The sequence below is a fragment of the Grammomys surdaster genome, unplaced genomic scaffold, assembly GCF_004785775.1.
Source record: "Grammomys surdaster isolate TR1022 unplaced genomic scaffold, NIH_TR_1.0 134, whole genome shotgun sequence".
Taxonomy (NCBI): Eukaryota; Metazoa; Chordata; class Mammalia; order Rodentia; family Muridae; genus Grammomys; species Grammomys surdaster.
In genome coordinates this window covers 9,877,405-9,887,763 of record NW_021604592.1, presented here as the reverse complement: position 1 = coordinate 9,887,763, position 10,359 = coordinate 9,877,405, and the positions used below count along the sequence as shown (strand labels likewise).

The 10,359-nt window shown below is 45.9% G+C and overlaps 1 protein-coding gene across 2 annotated transcripts in view; it reads right to left on the bottom strand.

Moving 5' to 3' along the window:
• The window catches only part of Cpa4 (carboxypeptidase A4), a 22,226-nt gene extending 12,933 nt beyond the window's left edge, over window positions 1-9,293 (bottom strand). The window contains exons 1-4 of one of the 2 annotated variants that reach the window (XM_028762588.1): window positions 9,226-9,293; window positions 3,741-3,822; window positions 3,229-3,363; window positions 1,669-1,764 (exon numbers count right to left, since the gene is read on the bottom strand). In XM_028762588.1, the coding sequence (XP_028618421.1) occupies window positions 1,669-1,764; window positions 3,229-3,363; window positions 3,741-3,822; window positions 9,226-9,293 (381 nt within the window). The remainder of the gene's footprint in view (window positions 1-1,668; window positions 1,765-3,228; window positions 3,364-3,740; window positions 3,823-9,225) is intronic. The other variant, XM_028762589.1, reaches the window with a different exon arrangement.
• Window positions 9,294-10,359: the final 1,066 nt, after the last annotated feature.

Sequence of the window (10,359 nt, the reverse complement as noted above, 5' to 3'; positions counted from 1 at the left end):
GAGGAGAGGAGAGGAGAGGAGAGGAGAGGAGAGGAGAGGAGAGGAGGAAGCTAGGCAACCAGCCAGGCTGGGACCTTTGATTGGCAGGTAAGAGCACTTGCTACCAAACCTCACAACATGGGTTCTGAGTTTGATTCCTGGCACCCATACGGTGGGAGGAGAAAATTAATTGTCCTCTTGACTTCCACATTAGCACCTACACACAGATAGATGATTGATAGATAGATAGATAGATAGATAGATAGATAGATAGATAGATAGATAGATAGATAGAAACTTTGTTTTTAAAAACCTTCAAGCTGTACCCTGATGTGGGATACAAATTCAGATGCCAACCATCATCACACAAAGGACCTGAAACCAGAAGCCCTGGCAGAAACAAATGTAGAATTCCCACTGGAGATCTAAAAAGCCTGCGTGGTCATAGCTATTTAGCATTGGTTTTAGGAAGAACCCCAAATAAGCTGGCCAGGAGAGAAAAGGCACAGACAGCAACAAGCCTCTGGAAGCAAAAACTAGCAGGAGGTCTCCTTCCAAGGAGCACCCAAGTCAGTGAGGATAGAAGGTAGCGGATGCAAAAGTGAGACAGACAGCTGATAAGGTAAGTAGATGGCCTCTCTTGGTCCCTGGGTGACATTTGTAACTAGTTAGCTCAGCTCAGGAGGGCTCCACATTAATGAACCTAAGGTTACAGGTTTAATCCCTGTGTGGGCTGAGTTCTGCTTTCGTCCATGGCCTGGGACTGAACTGAACGCCTAACTTTACCCAGCTGTTTTGCAGATGTATGTCACTGGTCACAAGAGGGATCAAGGGGCAGTGCGGTTGGAAGTGTACACAGTAAGCAAAGCTACTGACAGTCATGGGAAAGAAGTAGAAATAGTTGGCCAGCCTTTGAACTAATCCCTCCACTAGAAGAAAAACAACTTAAAGTCTACATCTCTTGAAAAATTTGCCAGGAACATGATGTTTGCACGTAAGGAACAGTATGTATTAAGGTAGAGGAGGGAGAATAGCCATTTCGATTTGGGAGGGAGGTCCCAAGCTAGTAAAGTCTGCAAACTAACGAAAGAGACGCTTGGGACATAAGAGACTTGCATCGTGAACAGGGCTGTTCCGTTCTGTGGTCCCTTCTGATTTCTCAAGTTCCAGTATCATATGAAATGATTCAGCTCCAAGTTTTTTGTTTGGAAGTTTGGCCTACCTTGAAAGCCATCTGTATAAAGCGGTTTCTAACTGCACACAGCACCAAATTGCATTGTGGAACAAATATACGTTATGAGAAGTCATGATAAATGAGTGGAAATATTTGGTTAACCTTGGAAATAACTGCCTGTCTGCTGGCCTGGAGTAAATGGCACTTTATTCTGTGCCAGGGATTCTGATGAGGGGAGAAGGTTGAATTACAAGGACTGGAAAAGCTGCCATTCTATCCTGGTTTGCTTTAGAGAGCTGCTGGAACAGGGTTTCTACAGGGGAAACCGCAGCTGTGTTTCGAAGGCACTTGAGTGTTGGTGGAGTTAGGCAACCATTGGGGAAGGAATTAGAGCAGATATGTTTTAGCTCCTCTGTGAAGTGATACCATACTGAAGGTAGATGTGAGGAGAGAGATTCCAAAATTCAGGAAGCAGAGAATGTCGGCCTTAAACCTGCTTAGAAAAAAACACTCACGGCCTCCAGGGAATGGTAAGATCCGTAGTTGAAGTCACCACTCCGCTCTCTTCCTTCATTATGCAGCATTTCCTCATCTTCGCTATCTAAGAGGGCCTATAAAAAGAAACCAATCAGATACAGCAACATGGCGAAGGAACCCCTGGAAAGCTAACTCATCTGGCTAGATGGGCCAGCCAAGATGGAGGCATCCTAAGTATAACAGACAACACAAGTGTCCAAGGTCTACAGAGGGCCAGAGCACTTAAATTACAGACGCCGAAAATTACAATTCAAAAGAGCATGAGTTCATGCTGCCTATGTCTAAAATTGCTTTCGTCTTAACTACATAACACTGTAGTGTTACTAATTTTCAAGGGGTTTGTATTAATTCTGTGGGGTAGGACAATGGAATTACCTGTGCTAACATCTGCTTAAGGTCTTTATTCCCTAACAGTCTTAGTTCTAGTGAAACTTTTCAGGACACAAAACTAGTGCAATGTTCACACTCAGTAAAGAGTTGTGTGTGTTGATCATCACAGTGTGACACAATTAAAAATAATAATAAACCATTCTGCCTTTCATTTAAGAAAGGGGGGTCAGGTAGGTAGGTAGATAGATAGATAGAAAGATAGATAGATAACTTTACTTTTGATATCTGATTTACATTATTTCATTCAAACCCCTCTTGCTCCCTGGAAGTAACATATGCTTTTCTATAGTATGAAATCTCTATAGTTTATATAGTATGGAATCTCTATACATTTCTGTAGTATGAAATCTCTAGACATTGGCTTGCATTCGGTATCCAGCGCTTCTGAAACACACAGCTTAGGAAAGCATTGAGAAACAAAGAAATTCTTATAACCACTCATACTTTGAAGGTTCCTGGCAGATGTCTGTGACATGTGAGGATGATTAATAAACTCACAGCTGCTCACACCATCAGGAAAATCCTGGGCCAAATCACCAATTAGTCCAGAACCCACCTCGGTGAGGGAGAGAGTGTGTGAGCCAGAAATGCCGTCCTGCTGTTCAATACAGGTTTGTGGGGCTGGATGGCAATGTTCCCTCTGCTGGGAGCTGTGGGTGACATTCTCCCTTTCTCAAAAGATACCTCTCCTGATTAGTTAGTTCCCAGTAGCCCACACAGACACTCTTGCCTTCTAACTTCAAATACAAAAAGGGAGCATGAATGATTAGCTGCTGAAGAATGTATGGTGTGCCAACTACTGTTTGATGCATTATATATAGTTAATGGAAGCAGTGCCGTGATAAATAGTTGAAATACTAATCATGATCACCATTTAAGCAGTGATGAAGCCTCATGGAAGCAAACGCCTGCCCAAGGACACACACTAATGGTTAGCAAAGTCAAGACTCAGATACAGATCGGTGTAGTCCCCTATCTATGTAACACACTCTTCCTGAAGCAGGTTATTACTCTCCGCTTCCATCTGTCTCTGTTTCTTCACCTGGGAGCTGAAAAGGTTGACGCCAGACATTTTTAAATCTCCCAGGCCTGATCAGATTAGTGCCTTAGTCTCAGGCAAGACTAGTAGGACTCCCTGGCCTACCCACCTGTAGGTCCTCAATTGTCACCGAGTAGTCTAAACCCTGGGACTTCAGGAAGGACTTGACTGGCAGCAAGCTGACAGAAGGGACGAGAATATCCACGGGCCGATCAAAAGTGGAGGGAGATTTCCAGACATTGAGCTGAGGACAGCAGAGACACAATCGAGTTAAAAGACCGTTCGGGTAAAATCACTGTCAAAAGCCAGAATGATCCCTAAGTCCTGCCCAAGGGCAAACATCGCCCATTTCACAGACATAGCTGATCAGATCTGCCCAGCAATCAGTCCCTGGCAACGCTCAAGGAACAGCGAGGGCTGCTACAGGTAGGGAGCCCGAGGCTCAGGCCCCCCATCTAATAGAGCTACAGAACTGAGTTCCACCGGCCCTCTCTCCTGCGTTCCCTCTTGCTCGTGTGAATGGCTTGTTGACTAAGACTCCATTATGAATAGAAAACTTACAGGGAATCTGTTCCCCCTCAAACTCAGAACATTCAAGAGGACAACCTTAGAACCCCGTACCTTAAAGTGGTCCAAATTCACTAGCTCAGTCAGTTTTCTGATATCATCTCCATTTCTGACGTTAATCCTAAAAACTTGGTCCCTGGAGAAGGGGAGGGAGTAGAGAGAAGAAACTAATGATGAGCTTTCTGCTGGCAAGTAGATCCCCAAACCCACCATCCCAGACAGAGCTGGATAGGATGAAAGGAAACGGTCTAGTCTTTGGTTACAATGTATAGCCATTAAAAACAAGACTGTGTGGCAAAGATGAAAAAGTGCTTATGTATAACTTTGAGGGGATATTAAGTAAAAGCGCAGGACACAGAGCTGTACGTATGCCATGATTACGAGTATGGAAAAAGCAGATGGTCTGGAAGCAAAACAGACAACGGAGATAAAGTAGTTGCTGCCAGTGCTCATCTGGGTCGTGGGATTATAGATGGCTTTACTTTTTCCCCCTCTTGTATCTGTTTTTTGTAATGTGGTCATATTACTTTATAATGAAAAACATATATTTTTGCAGAAAGGAATGTCCCTGAGTTAGGCTCCAGGCTAACTCAAGACATAAAGAAACACTTCTTCACTGTCAAATACAAAGGCTGAAACCCTGCCGGAACTTTCATGCTGGGAAGAGCTGGGAACTTTTGGGAATAGACCCTCTTATCCTGGGAAGGTCAGGATGAGAGTGCTAACTATTCTTCCCAGCCACACACATGTGCTTTAGAATGTAACTGAATGTGGACTACAGTACCAGGCTCAACCTGAGACTCGTGGCTGTGCACCGGGAACTGAGAACGCCCAGAAGAGGCCTGCCAGTGGCAGCCTCTTCTTTGTCGTTTGTCCTGCAATTGTTTTGCATGTATCTTTCAGCTTCTGCAGCGTTGGCAGGGGAAGAGGCCCCCAAGTCCTGCGTGGGTGGGAGAAGGCTATGCCTGAAAAGCATTCTTTGAGCTCTCAGCTCACTCAGAACCAGCGGAGCCATTAGGCGTTGCTAGGTGACGGCCCAAATGAATCCGCACTCGACTGTGTCACGTGCGTCATCCCTTTGACGTGAGTGAATGCCGGAGGAGCTGCTGGAGAGGCATGTGGGCTGAAGGACCTGTTGACAGGGGAAATGGCTCTGTCGCAGGGAGCTAAATGTGGGGCTCACGTGGAGGTGCCTCACCAGAAAACCGGCTCAATCCAGATGGACTTCCACAGTTTCACATGGTTCTAGAAAGTTCTGAGAAGACCTAAGCCAGGCCCAAAAAGACAAGGCCCACTGCCCAGAGCTATTCTTAGCACAGGTGACTGGACTGGATAAGATCCCAGGGCCCTAGAAGCACATCCTATCTCCCTATCCTCCCCACTATGGTCCTTGAAGTAGGCAGCTAATAGCCTCCCGTGAAGCCTGGGGAAGGCCCTAGAGGAGACCTGATTTGGCAAGTCCTCATTGAACTACTATGGTTTAGATATGCCTTGAACATGCTCCAAGAGTTCAGGCCCTAGAAGTCTGACCTCCAGTTGAAAGGCTGCATTCAAAGGTAAGAGGCTTTAAGAGGAGAGGTTTAGTGGGTCCTTGGAAGTTGTTTTGTAGAGTCAGTTCCTATGAAAGAAAGTTTAAAAGATGGGCATGTCACCCGAGTCTCTCTGGCACTGTCTTGCCACGTGAGCTCCACTTCTCTCTCACGCTTTTTCCACAGTGTCATATACAGGAGCCCTCACCAAAGGCAGAATAGACAGGGCCCTCCAAAGCTATGAATAAAACAAATATCTTTTTTTCTGGGTATGTTACCCAGTGTAATGGCTAATTGTAATTATTAACCTGATAGGACTTAAAATTACCTAGGAGACAAGCCTCTGAGCACACTTGTGAGGAACTGTATAGTCTACGTGAGAAGAGACAACCTAAAGGAGGGTGGCCTCACCCACTGGGCTTGAGACCTGGACTGGATAAAAACAGGAATGTATCTAGGCACATGTATGCCTCTATGCCTTTGAAGGACATACTGTGACCAGCTGGTTCAAGCCTCTCCACCATGATGTTCCATTGTGATGGGCTACATTCTTAAACTGTGAGTCAAAATAAGCCCTTTCTCTCTTAAATTACTTGTGTCAGGGTATTTTAGCACACAGCAGCAGAAAAAAAAAAAGTAACGCACCCAACTTCAAGTATTTTGTTATAGCAACAGAGAGTTGACTAATACATAACCCACTGGGTATGCAGAGAGCTAGATTACAGCCCGGAGACAATGGAGTGTCAAACTGTCATTTCTGTCCCAGACAAGGGACCTTGAAGAGGATTTAGTGGAGGGAAAACCATTCTGAGGACAAAGACCAGTTTGACAAATGTATGCTCTGTAACCACCTGTCCCTAACACTCAAGAAAAGGGGGTCTCTTTACCATGAGCATGTTGAAGCCAGAGAGACAGTTTAGCTGTTAAGAGCATGTATTGCCCTTGCAAAGGACCCAAGTTATGTTCTCAGGACCCATGTTGGCTGGCTCACAACTGCTTGTAACTCCAGTTCCGGGGGATCCAATGCCTCTAGTCTCCTTGGGCACCTGTGCTCACATGCACATACACACACACAAACACACACATCAATAAAAATATTAAAAATATTATTTTTTTCAATGAATGTGCTAGAAGGATTGACATCTTGGGTGGAAAAAAATCAGGCCTTTGCAAAATAAGACTGGTTAGAGGAGTCAGAGAGAGGGAGTGGGGATGGAGAAGGAACAGGACAGGAGGACCGATGAAGAACTCTGGAGTACGAAGAGCAGATGACACACTCACCCATGCTACAAAGTGCACGTGTGCCCATTCCTTTCCCCAACATGGCACTGTTACAACAGAACTTCCAAGCACAGCCCATAAGAGTGGAGCACAGTGACTTTCCTGGCCCTTGAAAGGATTAAGCTCACAGTCCATTCTATCATGTCCTAATCAGCCAAGCTACACAGGTCTTTAAAGACTTCTGCAGTGTGCAAGAAGAGTCAAAGCAGGAGATGTGGTGTGGAGGAGAACCTTCTCATCTCCCCCCTCCCCCACACCTCTGCACGCCTTCTTGGTTCAAGCTCCCCTGAAATTTCATGTCCATCCCAAGCTATTGCCTTTGTGGGCCTTTGCACATGGTGCTCCCTCTGCTTGCAATCCCAGTCTTTAAGTGCCGGTCAGTCACCCACCTGATCTTCAAGACAAGTTCATGTCACTCTTGAGGCTTCCCCTAACAAAGCCAGACACAATAGCACTAAAGATGGGCATCGATGGTAGAGTAGGGTAGGGTGTACCATTAATTACTACTGTGAACATTAGCATAGTGGTGTCTAGAAGCAGAGTAGGTGCCGTAGGCGGAGCAGTCTTCCTCTTGCCTTCGTTGACCTTATCTCTATTTGGAAAATATCTTCTCTAGCTCATGACCATGCAGATGGCTAAGCGCACCCCATCTGCACTAGCTGGGATTCCATTCAAAGACCTCGACCTTGAGCTCTTTCTGGAGATAAAAAATTGTCCTGGGTGAGAGGGAGGAAAGGGTGGGATTTGCAGGTGCTTGTCTGCCTCTCCTGCTCTGAATGGATATTTTAACAGCTCCTCTGGCTCTCTCCCAGTACACCAAGATGCCTTTAGCATCATGATTGGTGACGTCTGTCCACTCATCCTCACACCTGTCTCATACTCAGGACAATCAATAATTGCTTTGATGACTAAGCTTCTAGCCTTCCCCCTAGTACCAGGAAGACAGCCAAATGGTCAGTTCTCTGCACCACTCACCGCATTCCTGCCCAGGCTTAGCAACTATGATTGATAACAGTGAGAGACGCCCCGAGAAACCCTGGGATGCTTGCCGGCTACCACTGGCTGACAACTACAACCAGTTCTACAACTGCCTCCTGTTCTCTGCCCGCCCAGCACCTCCATGTATCCTGGCTGTTACCTCATCCTTAAGACATCTGAAGACTAGGACAGATGATACCAGCAGAACAAGAGAGACCAGGGAACTAGGAGAACAAGTTGAAGGGCATGAGATGGAATTGTGGGAAAATACCACCAGCCTTGTGTCCGTTAGCCAGTCTCCAGCCTGGCTTCCCAACCATTCAGAGGCCCGAGGCCAGGTCCCTTGTGCCCTCTATAGTCACTGAACTGGGTGACCGGGACACGGATCCCAGCAAAGATTCTTCAACCTTTACTGAGTTGTCCGCTATGAGGTAAGAACAGACTTGGAGATGGCACGGCACTGCTCATTAAAACCGTTCGTAATCAGCTCCATCCCACAACCCTTTGAGTGCACAGGTCCTGCAAGCGAATACTCTGGGACCCAGCCCCACTGTTTCAGCGAAGGTGCCCATTGTATCACAAGAGAGGTCTGTATCCTGAAAATTAGAGATTTTTTCAGCCACATGGAGAGCTGCAGTGGGAGCCTGACAGCTCCATGCGTCAGCCCACACAGCAGCAAGTGTAGTTATGACACACCTACCGCTGAGCTGCCTGCAGAAAAATCTTCCTCCCTGGCCACCTGCTACGCCTAACCCCCTCAAGCTATTTGGCAGCGGAGACAGGTATGAACCATCATCCCCATAAAAATTACTCCACCTCATGTAAGTAATTGCTTCAATAAACAATCCTCGAGTCCCTTTAACCAGAAAACACAGCAGAGAATAAACTCGCACCTACAGGTAGACCTGTGAGATAAAGGATCCCATTTGATTGACTTGAGTTACAGAAAAAGGGTATGAGCTTTGCATTCAGCATTCCAGCATCCGTGCTTACTAGCTGAGTAGCTTTGGGCAGGTTCCTTGACCTTTTTAAGGCTGGGTTTTTTCATGTTTAAATTAAGGAAAATAACACCCTTGCCTGACAGAGCTGTTACATGATCCACAAGACAAGGCACGTGAAAGCTCTATGCAAAAGGCAAAATGTTATGCAGTGATGGGTTGTTCTATTACAGTCTTTTACCATAGTACCAGAGCTTTCCTTTCATCTCCCCTGCCTCTCTGACTTCCTGTCCTTCACCGACTCCACAGTGTCTGTGTGGAGCATGTAAAGCCAATACACACACGCACATATGCTCACACGCCCACACAGAGTCCCCGGATACAGTTCCATAGCTGTAGCTAGGTAGGGCCTGTTGAATCTCCTTTTTCCAAAAGCCTGTGGAATGCACCAGCTGTACACAGGTTTCACCACGGATAGAGAATATCTGTCCCCAAAGCCTGAGAACCCAGCTTTTCCTTTAAGCCTGGCAGAGACTGGTAAGGCCTTTGTGACCATTCTTCCTAATTAATGGTGTGAGGAAGAAGAATTTGCCAGAGATTGAGATGTTGGGGAGGGCCTGTGGAGGCCACTAGCTTTGATTTCACAGGAGAAGTCAGGTTTCAGAGAGAAATAGCTGGTCCAGGACACTGGGACAGAGCAGATATAAACACCCGGTTCTTCCCCTAAGCCCTACCACCTACAGTAGAATCACTCCACTTGGCTCTCAAGTTGGTGAAATAACTACATGACAATAAAGTTCAAAGGGAACTCACCCAAAGAATTTGTCTTGGCCGCAGATGCCTGCCCCAATAAGGGCCCCAAAGAACAGTAACCACTTCATGTCTCAAGGGTGCCAGGCACACACTGACTGAGTCAATCAGTATTTATAAGGAACCCGAGGCAGACTCATGTCCTCAGAAATGCTAATATGGTTCTCCATCACCCTTCCAGCTCTGACAAGGCAGCACCAGCCAAGGCCTCCTCCATTCCTTTCCAGTGATGAAGGCCCGGCCTTCCCTTCCATTTGCAAGGCAGGAACTTGCTCCGCAGGCTGGGACCGTCTTACCCAGAATGCCTCATTGCTCATCGCTTGGTATCTAAGTGGTGTTTCGTTATTGTTGTTATTTTTTCTGTTTTGAGTAAAGGGAAAGATCCCACACTGCTGGATGGAATTCATACTGATAGGACAGGCCAGATTATAAACCTGGTATGAAGTTACCTCCAGAGTAATAAAACCTTTTATGAAAGTGAAGACTATCAAGCAATCTTAAGCCAGCTCCAAGACTGCACACCTGAGAAACCTGACCGGAGAATTCAGCAAAGCAGGTTATAAACAGGAGAGGTGATGGCCTCCTTGATGGGTCCAAGGCCTGGTTTTCTAGGATTCCATTAAGAAAAATGTGAGTGCTGAACAATATATGAAGGATGTGTTATTCTGAATAAATTAAGTTTTCCTTGGGATCTGAACAGTAGAGAAGGCTTAATGATACTTGTTTTGTATTTATGTTTTAAATTTTATTTATTTATGTGTATGTTTGTGTGTTTGTATGAATTTATAAATACCATGTACATGCAGGTATCTTTGAAGGTCAGGAAAGAACATCAGATTCCATCAGGTCCCCAGAACCTGAGATTCAGGCAGTTCTGAGCCACCATATGTGTGCTGGGAATCAAACCTGGGTCCTCTACAAGAGCATGCACAGTCTTGACCTCTGAGCCATCTGTCCAGTCCCAAGTTTTCTACTTATTTTTGAGACATGAGCTCATTTTGTATCCCAGGTTAGCCTTGAACTCACAATCCTCTTGCTTCAACATCTCAAGTGCTGGAATAACAGGCCTGAGCCTCTAAGCCCAACTAGCGCTCTCTCTCTCTCTCTCTCTCTCTCTCTCTCTCTCTCTCTCTCTCT